This window comes from Homalodisca vitripennis, unplaced genomic scaffold (assembly GCF_021130785.1).
Source record: "Homalodisca vitripennis isolate AUS2020 unplaced genomic scaffold, UT_GWSS_2.1 ScUCBcl_5374;HRSCAF=12063, whole genome shotgun sequence".
Taxonomy (NCBI): Eukaryota; Metazoa; Arthropoda; class Insecta; order Hemiptera; family Cicadellidae; genus Homalodisca; species Homalodisca vitripennis.
Genome location: NW_025781486.1, coordinates 20,860 through 39,280, shown reverse-complemented (window position 1 = coordinate 39,280; position 18,421 = coordinate 20,860). Strand labels below are relative to the sequence as shown.

The 18,421-nt window shown below is 34.9% G+C and overlaps 1 protein-coding gene across 1 annotated transcript; it reads left to right on the top strand.

Moving 5' to 3' along the window:
• Positions 1–755: 755 nt before the first annotated feature.
• LOC124373351 (uncharacterized peptidase C1-like protein F26E4.3) lies at positions 756–14,241 on the top strand. The gene is given in 7 exon segments (XM_046831727.1): positions 756–873; positions 1,916–2,044; positions 2,046–2,065; positions 7,442–7,644; positions 8,560–8,633; positions 8,635–8,721; positions 13,419–14,241. Coding segments are annotated over 7 exon segments (762 nt in total). The 5' UTR covers positions 756–810; the 3' UTR covers positions 13,605–14,241.
• Positions 14,242–18,421: the final 4,180 nt, after the last annotated feature.

Genomic DNA, 18,421 nt, shown 5'->3' with positions numbered 1-18,421 from the left:
TCCTAATGGATCATGACAGGAGGTGTTCCTGAATATCCTGTCACACAGAAACACGCACTAAGATCCTTTGGTACTAAAGGGCATTGAGGTCTTCTGTAAAAAAATCAAAGGCCAGTAATGTACATTTTAATTTTAGGAACTCTTGGATTCAACCAGAATTGGTCGTAATGGGTAATTCACGAAATTAATTTTCTATGAATCAGTGACACCTTTTTTTTCTTAGGACAAGAAGCTTCTAAATTGCACTTAGTCCTGTAAGAACCTTAGCGCTGCTTCCCGAAGTGACAGGATATTCAGGATGGGGTAAGGTTAGGGGCCTCCTATCAAGATCCATGAGGAAGAATTAAGGCAGTAATCTCAAAGTCATGTCGTCCTAGAAGAAGGTGAGGCTAGCTCTTAACCAGCCTCTTCATTCAAAGCAGGCAGGGGGTGGCATACCCTTGTTGAGGCTAGTAAGAACCTGTGGTACTTAAAGAACGAACCCCACAAACTGAAACAGTCATCTCCCGCAGTAGACTAGTCCTCTCGAATTGCCCTTGCACCCCAGAATTTCGAGATTTGCAGTTAGTGGTGTGCTGCTTCTGGACATCCAGACTTAAGTGACACACATCGGTTTTTTGCTGTCCCCAGTGGTGGGTTCAACTGGAAGGTATAAACCAGCCAGAATTGATCCCTGCTGGGTACCAGTTACACTCTTACTTATATGAGATTACTTGCAGGCATACTCAATGAGACCTATCAACGCTCATTTTCGACCGAGACAATGTGCGCGCGCGCCTCTGGTACGACTTGCGCAGTGAACGGCCAGGTATGATCTCCCAACCTCTGGACCAAGGGTGGTGTGCTGCGGATTGGGTTATGAGCACAGTTCAGGTAATTCTATTTTGCTGTAATTTTTTTAAATTTTTGAACACATTTCTTACATTTATCATATTTCTTAAATGTTAATTAATAATGTCATAGACAAAAAAAAGCATTTTATGCACATTTTATGTTTTTACTGTTCCTTTCCAGCTTATAAAAATGCTAAAACCAATCTGATTTTTCTCATCCAAGAATAAAGATTTCATCAAATTTTTTCTTTAATAAAATAACTAGTTTTTAGTGAGAAATTTTTATGTTCTAACAACAATACTATGAAGGAAACAAGATAAGATATAAGACTTGAATATCTTAAATACCAACAGTTTTTTCAAGATTTACATAAATAACAGTTTCTAGAAGCTGTTATTATAAATCTAACGACACCAACATTATTTAGATCGAACAATAAATAACTGATTTAGAGTAAATTTACTGTGACAAGACATGGCCCACATTGAGATTGTCAGCAAATAGCCAACAATACAAAAACTGAAATAAACAGCAGCTCTCAACGTGGAACATCTCTTTTCACAGTAAATTTGCTCTAAGTCAGTTTTTTATTGTTCATTTTTATATAATTTTGGTGTCATTAGATTTGTGATATTCTCTAAAAACTGTTATTCTTATAATTCTTATGGTGAAATATGGTTGTCTTGACCTGAGCAATAACATAGTATAGCTTTGTCCAGCTAGTTATGGGACACCCTGTATATATTTTCAGGTATACGGTTTATTCGCTTCATTTATTTAGTTTTACAAAGTCTGACTCCCTTTATCCCTGACATAACCTTGTAATCACAGTAAAGTCTTCAAACTAAAATTTTCTTCATTTCGTTAATTTCAAATTTTGTAAAAATGTTAACAAGTTATTTCTGTTTTAAGTTTGATTTCAAATATTAACGTAAATTTTCTCATTGAGTATTGAGTTTTTTCTCATTGAGACAGATTTATCAGCTCATGTTGCAATTGTAGATTATTTGTTTATTCGTCGCATATTGTCAATCAGGACTTCCTTTTGCTTTCTTGAGAAATAATTGTATATTGTGTAAAGGTGGCTACAGATCGTCTCATGATGGTGTCCAATGGCGAGGACCGAACTGTCCTGTCACCCCAACACCTCCTCAGCTGTAACGAGAAGAACCAGAGAGGATGCGATGGTGGACACATCTCCAGAGCATGGAAGTTTCATTCAGAAGTTTGGGTAAGTTCATTGAATTTGAGCTTGAGTTGGTACAGTCGATCTTTGGTTGAGACATGTTGCTGTATCTTAAAGTCTTATTCCTTTAATATCTTCACTGTAGCTCTGCTAGATGGTCAATTCAAGGCTGCCACCATTGTGATCTCAGAAAGTATGAATTTTACAGCAAGCTTTTAGCTTACAGTATTGTTTATGCTCATTTATAATTACTTAGTAAATGTTTTAAAATGTTGTGGCTACTATTCAATATGGCGGACAACTTTGAAACCTCTTATGGAAACCCTCTTTTTCTCTTTTTCTGGTGGATTTGGGTTTAACGTGCAATTCTATTACCTACTTTATTTCTGGTATTATTTTTATATAGTTAACAGTTTAGCCCCTAGGAGCGCTGATATTTTCAGAGACTCTTTTTTTAACATTAATTAAAGGTGCTCATAATACTATGTACAAACAAAAACTTTTAATTCAAGAGTGCAATATTTGTTTCAGTGGAATGTTGGAACGCTGTTCCAATTTCACAAATACTCAATTTTTATACAAACAAGGCAAGAAGATAGCCAGGAAAATATTTTCGGGGTGTCCAGGCAACTGATATTTCCCCGTAGTGGACAGAGAGTAAGGACCGATTGTGTTCCTTAAAAAGTGCTTGATCCGTGTCTTTATTGATAACGATCTTTTAGCAGTGCATGTCAGTAATACTGAATTACTTAAATGATAATAATTTTTTTCTAAAAAATTATTTTAAAATATTTGGGGGGGAGTTAAGGACCCCTTGGACCCCTTCGCTGGCTACGTCCTTGAAACAAGGATTTACATTACTGTTAAAAGTAATTATTTATGATGACTTAATTAAGGTTTTCAAAGTGGCCTCCACCTTTATTTGCAGGTTCTAACGTGTTATGGTGATTAGGCTTCGCTAATGCTCAGCTTTTACTCATGGGAGTGCCATATTTTTCTTCTGTCAGTCAGGAATTCGCCAATAGAAATATAGTTTAGATTTGCAATATAGGGTGCAGACTGTAGGCACATGTGCCTATGTTTTATGTAACTCATTAAAGTTTTATGTAACTGAATCCTAATTTGTTAATAATATTCTTTGTTTTTAGTTAATGAAATCAATGTAGATTTAGGAACTAGGAGGTGGTAATTCCTATCAAAGAACGTAGACTAATTGTAGTAAGTTATACACGCTTTTCAATCGAATTTTTTTTAACTGGTGTCTTAAAAGTCCCACCAACCCAACCACCCTATTAACTTTCTTATGAATATAAATGGAATGATTTACTACGGGGGATGTTTTTATGACCAACTGAGGATTTTTTGGCATATAAAAAGTTTTGACTTACCCCCCTCCACAAATTGGGTTTTTTGAGGGGAAATCCACTTTGACACAGTAACTCGAGTGAATGTGTCTCACGTACTAACTGGTAAACAATAAGAGATGACACGGCCAAACCAGTTATTAGTATTCCCAGGATTTCCTAATGGGCTTCGGTCAAGCAAAACCAAACCTAATAAATGCTATGTTAATCATGGTTTTTGATGTTTTTGATTCTTGTAATAACTTGCTCTACGATTTTTTGATCTAGTTTTCAGAGTGAGTGAATGTTTTATCTGGCTTACAATAACTTTTAATGTAATTTCAACTGTAGGATTTTATAAATTTCAAACTTTAATTAGCCACAAAATCTTATGGAGCAACAATAGAGACAAGATCGTCTCTAATTGTCTGTAATTTTCTATTGTTATTCTTCTTCTTTTTATTAATACCTTTAAAATAAGGCATTACTTACTAGGGGTTCTTATTTAATATTTTTGACTTCCTCCCAAAATACCCCATTTTGAGGGGGGGGAGAGTAAAACATTTTTCATATGTCAAAAAACTCCTCAGTTGGTCATTTAAACATCCCTCAAATTAAATCAGTCCGTCTCTATTGATAAGAAAGTTAATGGAGGGAGGAACTTTTAAGACACCCTGTATATTTGATATATTAAAACTTATACCATAAATAGGTTACATTCGGTTTGGTCCTCTGTGGTAGCATCTGCAAGAGAAAATCTTCGAGATTGGTCAAAGAATGAATGTCTAGATTATCCTCCTCGAGTTCACCAAGATTAATACGCAAGATTTAATCTTTGTTGGTTACTCGAACAATATGTACATTGAAAATTGGATCTAAAAGTAAAAGCTAATACAAAGACAATGTATGTGAAATACTACAACTATTAGTTTGAGAATGAGAAGAGTATTTAAAACTCAAACGGTATATGTTATTAATGCGATATAATTTTATTTGATAAATGCAATAAAAGTTATGATGATTTTGACATTGATTAAGTTTTGGGTGTGTAAAGCAGTAGCTCAATATGAGTAAAACTGTAATTGCTCAAATCTCCCAAGCTGAATCATATTAATGTGGCCTGTCACTTTACTCACCAGCAGCTTTACTTTACACTCGCTCTGTAATAAATCATATACTCATTTAATCTGTTTATCCCCTCCTACTTCTACTCACACAAACATGAGACACGTGTTCGTGTCGAGTTTAACATATTAATGTGACCTGTCACTTTACTCACCAGCAGCTTTATTTTACACTCGTTCTGTAATAAATCATACACTCATTTAATCTGTTTATCCCCTCCTACTTCTACTCACACAAACATGAGACACGTGTTCGTGTCGAGTTTAACATATTAATGTGACCTGTCACTTTACTCACCAGCAGCTTTATTTTACACTCGTTCTGAAATAAATCATACACTCATTTAATCTGTTTATCCCCTCCTACTTCTACTCACACAAAGATGAGACACGTGTTCGTGTCGAGTTTAACATATTAATGTGACCTGTCACTTTACTCACCAGCAGCTTTACTTTACACTCGCTCTGTAATAAATCATATACTCATTTAATCTGTTTATCCCCCTCCTACTTCTACTCACACAAAGATGAGACACGTGTTCGTGTCGAGTTTAACATATTAATGTGACCTGTCACTTTACTCACCAGCAGCTTTACTTTACACTCGCTCTGTAATAAATCATATACTCATTTAATCTGTTTATCCCCTCCTACTTCTACTCACACAAACATGAGACACGTGTTCGTGTCGAGTTTAACATATTAATGTGACCTGTCACTTTACTCACCAGCTGCTTTACTTTACACTCGCTCTGTAATAAATCATATACTCATTTAATCTGTTTATCCCCTCCTACTTCTACTCACACAAACATGAGACACGTGTTCGTGTCGAGTTTAACATATTAATGTGGCCTGTCCACTTTACTCACCAGCAGCTTTACTTTACACTCGCTCTGTAATAAATCATATACTCATTTAATCTGTTTATCCCCTCCTACTTCTACTCACACAAACATGAGACACGTGTTCATGTCTCGAATAACATTTATCTGTGTTTCCTCTCAAAACTAAATATGTATTGTATTGTATGTTATTTTTGTATCTACAAAAATATATTTTTACAAAGTAGTAACTTTATAATCCTTTTGTTAATTTGTACACTTATGTTTTTCTTTATTGAGGTTGTTTTATTTTCTCTACAAAATTATTATTTAAATTCTTAAATGGTATCCATATTTCTTTTTACTTCAGATTACGATTTTCAATTGAACATTGTATTAAATTAATCCACACACTGCTCAATATAAAGATCCAAAACATAAAAGTTTCAACTCGAGCCTACTCACATGCCATTAAGTCCCTTGTAGGCTCTTTTTCCTTTTTTTAACTATACAGACGTTAAGAAAAAATTTAAATCTAATGGTAAATGCTGTTTTGGTTTATAAAATTTTAATGATCTCTCTTAAGTTCAATGTATTGGTTTATTTCTTTTGTGACAAAAGATCTATTTTTATTATTACATATTAAGTTCTTTTGTGTTAACTATTCAGAAGTATTTTACTACCGTTTGATATCCAAATGCTTTTTTTATTTGTTTATTCTAAATATTTACTTATGTTTGTTCAGTTATAATTTTATGGAAATAATGCAGTTTTCATTATTTTATGTGTTTACTAACTCATAAATGTTATATTTGGTTCTATGAATGAATTTATAGAACTCATGATATTAGAAGAATAAAACTATTTTTTTAAACCATAGCAGGCCAGTAAATGAATAAATAATGATCAGTTATAATTCAATTAGTTAAATTTTTAGAATTTTATTGTTTAGATAAACACTTACCTTTCACATAAAGTAATGAAAAATGTGAATTTTTCCGTTTATAAGCATTACATGACAATATCAGTAAAGACGCTGCTGAAACTATAGAAACTGATGAAAATCTTTGAATCAGAAACATATTTGGTCTAAATGAATGGAAAAAATTAGTAGTGTCTCTAGAACTTTAGTTGGTGGGGGGAAGGTACTAAACCCATTAACTCATGTTTTTATGACGAGAGGGGAATTTATCGATCTCGTCATTTTATTATTTATTCAGTACAGCGCGTTGAATTTAAATTTCTTGGGCTCTACCAACCAACCATAACATTTGTTAAGTTTTTATTGTTCTCATAGCACAAGAACGTTAGAAATTGCATCTAGTCCTAAAAGGATCTCTGTGCTGCTTCCGGAGTGACAGTATATTCTGGATGGATAAGGTTGGGGGTAGGCAGACCCATGTTGAGGATTTTGTGCATTAACCTCAGTCATGTCCCCTCGGAAGAAGGGAAGTAAGCTCTGGGCCACCCTCTCCAGTCCTTATGTCTTGGCTAGTAAGAACCTTTGACCCTTAGGGAACCCCTCCAACTCCAACAATCATCTTCTAGACCTATCACACTACCCTTGCACCCCAGAATTTTGACATTTGCAGTTAGCTATTTGCCACGCCTGGACATCCATAAGGTTGCTTAGATTTAAGAGACACATCGGTTTTTGCTTTGCCCAGTGTACGTTCAATATGTAGGGGTAAACAAGCCATAAGTAAACCCTCTTAGGGATAATTTGTGTTGTTGGTTTTGTAATAATTGTTTGAACAACACGTGATGAAGTTATGCGTAATTATTGTGAACGATATTGTTATTGAGTTTACAAAACACAACTGATTAAAGAAACTGAATGTTTTTTAAATTTTGGACTAAAACCCGAAAATTAGGTTTATGAGTTCAAAGTAAAAAGATGTGTGTAATAATAATTTTGTATCGGCCCACTCAAGGTTTGGTTGTTTCACATCACCACCAGTATGTAAACAACCAAAAGGAGAAACAACTGCAGGTGGGGAACAACAAGGAGTGCAGTGGGGAATAAGTTCGACAACGTCGCTCAGTCACGCGCCAAACAGGCTCCTCCCTCGACCGCACTCTCCGGTGGTTCTTACTATAACGTTTCGAGCAAATCTGTCCTTTTTCCAGTTTGGTTCCCGACGAGTGTTACCCCTGGGTCGGCCAAAGGACCTCCTGCACCGTATCCAAGAAAGCGGACAAGAAGCGCACCATGGCGCGGTGTGCCTCGGGCAATACCATGAGACCTCTGCACCGAACAGGACCTGCCTACAGGATCTCGACAGAACCAGAGTCCATCATGCATGAGATCCTCACTTCTGGACCTGTCCAAGGTAGGTTTACATTTATAGTAAACAAGTACAATATCTTCAAGGTATGTAAAGATACATGAATCACGGGATGACTATATCATTCCTAAAAGACGAAGACCAACATTTTTGTTAATTAAATAAAATTTTCTCAAAGCAATCAAACACAAATTTAAATTTCTATTGGAATTATTATATAGGTCTTTTTGTTGCTGGATAAAAATATGAGGAGACTAGTTATGTTGAAAATTCAGGATTATCTAGAAACCTTTCTCTCTGCTGTAAGAAACTTCTAATTCAATAATTATTTGTCCTGGAAATGTTTTTAGGAAGCCTTACTTTGAAATTTCTTCAATTTAGATATCCTCTTCCTTGATTGGTACAACTTTACAATTTTCCACAATGGAAAAGAAGTAACATAACTATGGCTTTCTGAAGTGGAAGAAAAATTTAGTAAAACTTTGGTTGCTTATACTACATTAGCAGGTTCAAATTATCTGCGTAAAACAGGAATTTAAATTAAGCAAAGTGGCACAACTTTACAAATTTTCATGTCTTACTTATGGAAAAGAAGTAACGTAACTATGGCTTTCTGGCACAAATACTGCCTCTGTTTTAAAGTTCGGTCTATCTAGAAGTATGGTAGATACCGTGTTCACAATTATTCCAGCAATGTTATATTAGTTAAAACTTTGTTTGTCCGCTATCTGTAAAACCGTACGTGATTTAAAAATACAATTGACCTAATAATTCTAAAAAACTGTTTTGCGTTTTATTGCAAAATAACTTAAATTATGCCTAACTATTCCTTTTCAAAATTTTTGGAATGACTGCTATCTAGAAACTGTAAAAATATAAAACAATGTAAAAAAATACATATAATTATCACATTAATTTCTTCAAGATGCATTTATAAATGTTAAATTATCTGTGTTTTAGCCATAATGCGAGTCTCCCAGGATTTCTTCAGCTACCGAAGTGGTGTGTACAGATGTGGCCCACTCTCTCGCAACCGCAAACCCCAGTGCCAATAACTTCCACTCTGTGAGGATCGTGGGCTGGGGAGAAGAGTCCCAACAGGGCAGGCTTGTCAAGTACTGGGTAAGTTGTGAAGCTGGCGGAACACTGAATTGGGCAATAAGAACTAAATGAGTAGAGCAGGTCTCGATGTATCTGCTAATAAAGCGGTTTGAAGCTCGGTTCGCCATCTTGGTCTGACATATTCCACCGATGTCACATCGTGACCTGAGTCCAAATAAACTAAAGCAATGTTTTAAACTAAGAATTAGACCAGTCGATAATGACCGTTAATCGTTATGTGGGAGCTGGCCCACAAAGTGGTTTCAAGTATAAAAACTCTCCAAAAAATAGGGGCCCGGGAATATTCTGCTTGGAAATTGTTTTAGTTTTAAGTCTACTACTAATATTACGTAATGCAGTGGCGTATGTAGAAAATTATTTTGGAGGGGGCTGACCACTGGTTCAAGAAGTATCAAATACTCTCCAAAAAAAGAGATTCCGGAATAATCCGTCGGGAAATTGTTGAGTTTTAAGTCTACTACTAATATTACGTAATGCAGTGGCGTATATAGAAAATTATTTTGGAGGGGGCTGACCACTGGTTCAAGAAGTATCAAATACTCTCCAAAAAAAGAGATTCCGGAATAATCCGTCGGGAAATTGTTGAGTTTTAAGTCTACTACTAATATTACGTAATGCAGTGGCGTATATAGAAAATTATTTTGGAGGGGGCTGACCACTGGTTCAAGAAGTATCAAATACTCTCCAAAAAAGAGATTCCTGAATAATCCGTCGGGAAATTGTTGAGTTTTAAGTCTACTACTAATATTACGTAATGCAGTGGCGTATATAGAAAATTATTTTGGAGGGGGCTGACCACTGGTTCAAGAAGTATCAAATACTCTCCAAAAAAAGAGATTCCGGAATATTCCGTCGGGAAATTGTTTAGTTTTATGTCTACTACTAATATTACGTAATGCAGTGGCGTATATAGAAAATTATTTTGGAGGGGGCTGACCACTGGTTCAAGAAGTATAAAATACTCTCCAAAAAAAGAGATTCCGGAATATTCCGTCGGGAAATTGTTGAGTTTTAAGTCTACTACTAATATTACGTAATGCAGTGGCGTATATAGAAAATTATTTTGGAGGGGGCTGACCACTGGTTCAAGAAGTATAAAATACTCTCCAAAAAAAGAGATTCCGGAATAATCCGTCGGGAAATTGTTGAGTTTTAAGTCTACTACTAATATTACGTAATGCAGTGGCGTATATAGAACATTACTTTGGAGGGGGCTGACCACTGGTTCAAGAAGTATAAAATACTCTCCAAAAAAAAGTGATTCCGGAATATTCCGTCGGGAAATTGTTGAGTTTTAAGATCTCATAAATGTGTTGTAGCTTAAAACAAACTACTGGTGCAATTTTCACGTTTAAACGTATTTTCAAAATATCATGGGGAATGGACTTGTGATCCTGGACTCCCTCTTTATAAGGATATGACTCAGTGTAAAATTGTTGGTCCAGTTTATATATATATATATATATTATATAATTATATATAATTATATATAATTATATATATATATATAATTATATATATATATATAATTTCAATAAACATTGAATCGCAAAAAGTACCTGCTCCGCCGGGAGTCGAACCCGGATCTCTCACTTGCCGGGTGAATGTGATACCATTACACCACAGAGGGCTTACTTTTTCCGATTCAATTATTTTGTATTTGGCCGTATCTGTCACATATGTGTTTAAATAAGCAAACCAACATATGATCGGAAGACCAAATACCTGTCAAACGACTTTTATTTACATATATATATCTCTGTAGGCATTTTTAGTATTGCTTATTTTACTCAGTTTTGCCCCCGTTGCCCCGCAGACGTTGTGTGACGAACCTCAGCCTGGGTCTCTTGAGGGTAAAATTGTCCGAAAACCCCGATTTGAGTAAGGACCTGGTTGTTTATTTTCTAGGACCATTAATGGATAGATAATCCGACTAGTATTTTGGTCAATTGTTATGATTTATTTTCTGTACGTTGTGGATAAAATTACTCTTTAAAAGAAACAAATTAAAGCACAAACAAAAATACCCTCCAAAAAATTTACCAATGAATAAATGAAATGAAAACCCGCTCGAGAATTTAATAGTAATAATAATGTTCAAACATGGATATTAAAGGTTATACAAATTCGATGGGAACAAATTATTGTATAAATAGTTAATTAACTTGGTTGAGTCACAACTCCTCTTTGTTAATGCCGAAATGATAATTCTTAGTTAATTCAGACATAAACCATTTTTTTTTATTTTTTTCTTTAGCGTTCTTGTTAAGAACTAGCTGTTATGGAGCGACCTTGGTTTCCCCATAAGAACAATGTTTAAACCTCACGCACTGTTACGACCTTACTGTGATCTTAGCTTTATGGAATTTATCTCGTTTTGAGGATCTTATTAATACGCTTCCAGAAGCTTTTAGTTTTTTTGTAACGATTATACTTCTTTAATACTTTAATGATGAAGTTCAACAAAATTTGAGATTTTCTTCTAATAATCAACAAAAATTAGGAGAAAAAAACCCGATGAATTAATTGTGTCTTTATGTGTTTAATATAGTACTTTTGAGGTTAAAATCAATATGGCCGCGATTACAACCAACTGTTAGGCACAAACAGTGTATAAATAAACTCCTCTTTGTTAATGCCGAAATGATAATTCTTAGTTAATTCAGACATAAACCATTTTTTTTTATTTTCTTTAGCGTTCTTGTTAAGAACCAGCTGTTATGGAGCGACCTTGGTTTCCCCATAAGAACAATGTTAAACCTCACGCACTGTTACGACCTTACTGTGATCTTAGCTTTATGGAATTTATCTCGTTTTTGAGGATCTTATTAATACGCTTCCAGAAGCTTTTAGTTTTTTTTGTAACGATTATACTTCTTTAATATTTCAATGATGAAGTTCAACAAAATTTTAGATTTCTTCTAAATAATCAACAAAAATTAGGAAAAAAAACCCGATGAATTAATTGTGTCTTTATGTGTTTAATATAGTACTTTTGAGGTTAAAATCAATATGGCCGCGATTACAACCAACTGTTAGGCACAAACAGTGTATAAATAAACTCCTCTTTGTTAATGCCGAAATGATAATTCTTAGTTAATTCAGACATAAACCATTTTTTTTTTATTTTCTTTAGCGTTCTTGTTAAGAACCAGCTGTTATGGAGCGACCTTGGTTTCCCCATAAGAACAATGTTAAACCTCACGCACTGTTACGACCTTACTGTGATCTTAGCTTTATGGAATTTATCTCGTTTTGAGGATCTTATTAATACGCTTCCAGAAGCTTTTAGTTTTTTTGTAACGATTATACTTCTTTAATACTTCAATGACGAAGTTCAACAAAATTTGAGATTTCTTCTAAATAATCAACAAAAATTAGGAAAAAAACCCGATGAATTAATTGTGTCTTTATGTGTTTAATATAGTACTTTTGAGATTAAAATCAATATGGCCGCGATTACAACCAACTGTTAGGCACAAACAGTGTATAAATAAACTCCTCTTTGTTAATGCCGAAATGATAATTCTTAGTTAATTCAGACATAAACCATTTTTTTTTTATTTTCTTTAGCGTTCTTGTTAAGAACCAGCTGTTATGGAGCGACCTTGGTTTTTCCCCATAAGAACAATGTTAAACCTCACGCACTGTTACGACCTTACTGTGATCTTAGCTTTATGGAATTTTATCTCGTTTTGAGGATCTTATTAATACGCTTCCAGAAGCTTTTAGTTTTTTTGTAACGATTATACTTCTTTAATACTTCAATGATGAAGTTCAACAAAATTTGAGATTTCTTCTAAATAATCAACAAAAATTAGGAAAAAAAACCCGATGAATTAATTGTGTCTTTATGTGTTTAATATAGTACTTTTGAGATTAAAATCAATATGGCCGCGATTACAACCAACTGTTAGGCACAAACAGTGTATAAATAACTGTCCGAACTACAAAGTCAAATAGCAATACTTCCAGGAGTCTTTTATTGAACATCATTATACTGTGACTGCCAGAAACAAAAAGTGAAATGAACGTAGCTAGGAAAACGTTGGGGGAGGGGTCAAAACGAAATTGGGGGTCTTCCCCAGAAACACTAAAGTGTTTGGATACTTTAAAATTTAAGAAGTACAATAGAAAAATTTTGCACGAACCTTTTAAATAGGTTGTACTGACGATTGATATTCGTAATTGTAGAGGCACTGCTTTAGTAGGCTGTGTGGGATGATAATTGAAATTGATTAGACTTACATAGTGACCTAATTACTAAGATATGCTTTTATTATCTGGAAAATACAGTACATAGTGTACAAATCCAAATTCGGAAAAGTAATTATGTTAAAAGGGTTTTTGTAAAAGTAAAATTCTGTTGACTTCTGAGTCACCGTACTTAATACTTGCTCTGGAGAAACTGCTGTTATCCAGTAGAGGACAGAAAGTAAGGCAAGTGCAGTCAACCGCTCATTCCTTATTTTGTTCCTTAAAAAGTTTTTTACCCGTTTATGTGTTGAGAACGATCTTTCTGCAGGAGATGCCAGGAATACTGAATTATTTAAATAATAATAATCAAAAGTTGAAAATATGGGGGAGTCCGGACCCCTACATCCTTATCCCTAGCAATACATTCCTGCGAATTGGTCATGAATATCTACCGTTCTCTAGGTTATGTTAAAACGCATTAACACATTTAATTTTTCCAGATCGTCTCCAACTCATGGGGTACATGGTGGGGCGAGAACGGCTACTTCCGCATCGTCAGGGGAGTGAATGAATGCGAGATAGAGAGCTTGGTGATGGCATCCTGGATCAACCCAATTGTTCCGAAGAAGGATCCTTCCATGCCGAAGATGGACAGCACCAACATGATCCTCAACAGTTTGTCGTAGACTGTCACCAAGAGAACAAGATCGCTTTGAGAATCTCAACTACTGAGACGCGGGCGTATTTGCATTGGGTTTCCGATTAAAATCTGGCCGTATAGATTTTCTATTTGTTTTTACACTTTAAACTCTAGTTCAGGTAATTTTAAGTTGTCTGTGTCAGCATTATTTTGTTTTAGTTGAACTGTTCGTATTTTTTATTTCCTCCATGTTTTAAAATAAACTGCCCAATGTATCTGAAAGAAATGGCACTTAAGTACAATGTTGGCAATATCAAAGCCGAAATGTTACTGTATATATTTATATATATATAAAACAATTATGTTACGATGTGTTTTTAGTTGTGTAAGAGTAATTATTGTGTTCAATTAATTTATAGCCTACTAGACCAAAAAGTAGCCTATACTCTTTTTCCTTCAGAATATATTTCCTTTATGTAATTAATTGTATATTGCTTAGTTTCGTGTTCTTAGTCTTATGTACAGTGTATGTTGTAGTTCTTTCCCTCTATTTTTAGCAATTTTTAAACTTTATCTGTTCAATAATGGCTGTGTTAATTGAGGTATCTTTATAACATAATGTTGTTCACTGCCTTGTCGTTATAACAGATTACAGCAGCTACAATAAATTATGTTCATGTTTCTCTCTGTTTACCAACATGGACCCAGAATGCAAAAGTGGAGAAATTGTTAGAAATTTGTTTTTTTGTTGATTATATGTGCCATATATAACCCTTAGAGTGCTTTAAGTGCCATGCTGAGCTTTCACACACCTGGAAGTCAAATTAAAAAAGTACATTAAAAATTTTATTCAAAAGCAATAATTGTCAACGTAAGTCAAAATAAGAAGTTTCATTTTAGAAACTGTTTTTTACACCTATATTATGGACATTTCAAGAAAATTGTTGTCATCTAAAAGAGAGAATCTGATTTTTAACTAATAATTCATCTAATGTGTTCATTTTGAATAGAGTAGGTAGATAAATTTGCTGCCTTTAAAACATAATTCGATCTTGATGTAAGTAAACATACCATTGCCTTATACTGTACAGTCTACACGGCTGATATATCATATTTGTATGATTAGTTCAGCTTATTCCAGTATGTATATCGATTAGAATAGGTTACTGTACAGTACAGTATTATAAGTTTAAAGTATTAACACATGGTTTTATTTTTAATTTATTTGTCAATAAATACATTTGTTTTATTTTGTTTACCAATAACTGGTTTGTTTTTACTTAACAAAACAAAAACCGCACTTCACGTTTACACATAGTAGCCTACAACCTGAGCTGTTTGTTTTAAAACTGTCTCGTATATTATACAACAGAATGTTTCTACTCTTGGGTTCAAACAGACTAAGAGAACTGTATAAATATTATGTCTGAGATCTTCACTTCTTTGTCTCAGGCTTTTTCAGTGTTTTTACTTTAAAATTGCATTTACTCCTGCATTAATCCGTAGTGTCGTAATTTGGCCAAATTCTTTATATTATAAAAATTAAACTTTTGGTAAAATTTATTAAAACGTTTTACATTTGTTTCAAAATTGCGGCTAAATTGAAAACAACACTAATTATTTTATATACTTATACTTCAAATATATTATATAAATAGTTATATAGGGTATCAAAAATAAAACCACAACATCAAATTTCACAAAAATGTTATTACATATTTTTAATAACCTTATTTATTGAGATCAAACTAGAAAATAAAAATGTGCCGCCTTTCCAACCGTATTTGTTTTAAATTTAGATCATTTACTTTTACTGGATTTTATTCATAATTTTAGCTCAACATTAAAAAGACATTTTATTAGTTGTTACAATACAATTTTAACAAATAGTTTCAAAAAATTGCAATTTCTTTACTTTTTACTTTACTTTTATAAACTTTTGTTTTTAATCCACTTTTTTATGTACGTGACACATTTTTAAATGAGCCCCATTTTGAAAGTGGTAATTTGAAGCTAACAGATTAGGTTTTACAAAGTCAATTTATGGCAAATTACTAAGACGCGATTTAAATCATGTAGGCATGTGGTAGAAATTTTTGAAGTATAAAACAAACCGACGATAACCTGAGTGCTTAGGACAATATGTATATAGGCCTATACGGTTTTCCTTACCTGGATATTTACCTAGTTATATTTTTACCTCATTGTACTCCTGTTGGATATTATCCCACAGTTATTTTACATCAAACGGTGATTCGTGAAAGGGAGGAAATGCTTCTACACAGGACATGTACGTTCTTAGCTCATATGCTTACGTAGCCTGTGTCACAACTAACACCTAAATTCTTCAGGTCCATACCGCATCGAAACTTCGCTTCACAGTTAAATTCTTAAAATATTTAGATTTTGCAATAAATAAACCATCTTCGGTCAAAATATTATGTTATACCATCTTGTTTTGATAAAGAAAAAAAGTACATAGTTACCTTTTATCTAATATATATACAACCGCATGTGTAACTGACTGACTGACTCACTCACTCACTCACGTATACTAATTCTAACCTACTTCCAGATGAGTTAGAGACTTGAAATTTGGTACACAGATAGCTTTCCACGTGTAACCACCAGGAAAATCCCGAAAAGTGAGAATTTTTCATTTTCAACCCCTCAAAAAAATTTCCAAAAAATCGCGCATTCTTCACCCCTGCAGGCATTTTTTGTAAGCCCGATAGCGGGCGAACCGTTGGAGCTAGCTCGGATCTGACGGAAAATTCATGGTCAGGAATGAAGTGAACTACAAAAAAGGTCTAATGACTTTTTGCTCTATCTTCCATGGTTAAGCGACAAAACGCTCGAACATTTGAAATTCCAGAGATTTTTTCGATAAAAATAATGTTTCAAGCCCGATAGCGGCCGAACCGTTGGTCGTAGCTCAAATCTGATTGACGCATCAAATTAGCAAATTGCGCGATCTACAGAAAAGGTCCAGTAATCTTTTGCCCTATCTCGATTGGTTTGGCCGAAAAAACGTGATTATGTACAATTTTGTTGTAACTTTTACGCGAAACTTTTGTTTTTGGGGTCGATAGCGGCGAAACCATTGGTCGGAGGTCAAAATAAGACTAACGTTTTATTTAGGAAATAAGATGACCTACAAAAAAGGTCCAGTGACTTTTTACTATATTTCCCTTAGTTTGACCGCAAAACGCGATTAAGTGAAAATATTGGACATTTTCGCCTAAAAATTTACATTCCGGGCTTGATAGCGGCTAAACGGTTGGTCGTAACTCAAAACAAATTTTAAACGGGATTTAGGAAATCACGTGATCTACAGAAAAGGTTTCAGTGACTTCGGGAGTTGGCTGAGCGTTAGCTAAGCGTCAATAGTAGATAGGGACAGAGGAATATTTATTATGTTCACAGACACAATACCCTCTAAAAAAGGCCCAAGTGTGTCATTAACCCCCGGTAATATTAACCCCCCCCCCGGGGATTTCCTGGTATGACCTGATAACCTCCTGTACATTCAACCCCCTGATGTGTTAACCCCCCTGGTAACATTAAACCCCCCCAGGGAATTTCCTGCCATGACCTCATGTCCGAATTTTACCAGTCACCAAATCTCTTAACCCCCCCCCCTGGGAAGATCCTGGTATGACCAGATAACCCCCTGGAGACTTATCCCCCGGTAACGTTAACCCCCCCTGGGAATTTGTTCATATGACCAGACAATATCCTGACGAAATTAAACCCCCTCTTGTCTTAACCTCCTTAACATTAATCACCCACCCAGGGAATTTCTCGCCTTGACTAGATAGTCTCCTGGTGATATTAAAACCCCTGTTCGACTTAAAATACTGCCTTGAGGTCGGTTTTTATTATGTTTATAACTAAACAATTCAAGATAGCTGACCCGTGCAGACTTTTCTCCCGAGCTCATTTCTGGCTAAACCATAGGTCGTAGATCAGATCTGAGGGCACAATCGAAAGACAAAATTAAATTTCCAACAAGAAAGGTCCAGTCACTTTTTGTCGTATCTCTAACGGTTTAACCGCAAAATGCCTTCAAAGTCAAAAGTTTTTACGAATCCGGAAAAAAATCTATGAAAAAGGTCAATTTTTTAAATCCCTTGTCATTTACTTAATGTCCGGACTTAACCAGTCACCGAATTCCGCTTATCCCCGAATTTGCAAGCGTTTACTTTGGGGGCCTGGGGGCGTAGCCCCCAGCGAGCCGAAGGCGAGTCCTATATATATACAGCCGCATGTGTAACTCACTCACTCACTGACATATAATCATACTAATTCTAACATAGTTCCAGAAGTGCTGGAAACGTGAAATTTTGCACGCACGTTGCACGTATCTTCAAACCACCGGGAAAAGTCTGAAAACCGGATTTTTTTTACTTTTGAATTCCTCAAAAAAATTCCCGAACGGACCCCTGTTTTGCCCTTGTAGGCTTCCCTTTGAAGCCCGATAGCGGGCGAACCGTTGGAGCTAGCTCGGATCTGACGAAAAATTCATGGTCAGGAATGAAGGGAACTACAAAAAAGGTCCAGTAATCTTTTGCTCTATCTCAATAGGTTTGGCCGCAAAACGCGATTACATTAAAATATTTTGAAATTTTCGCCAAAAAATTTACCTTTCGGGCTCGATAGCGGCTAAACGGTTGGTCGTAGCTCAAAACAAATTTTCAATGGGATTTAGTAAATCGCGTGATCTACAAAAAAGGTTAAGTATAATTTTGCCCTATCATTAACGGTTTGGCCGCATAACGCGTTTTAAAGTATCGATTTTTTACGTTTTACGTGATATATTGTTTTCTGGGCTCTGTGTTTGCGGAACCTTTGAAGTTAGGG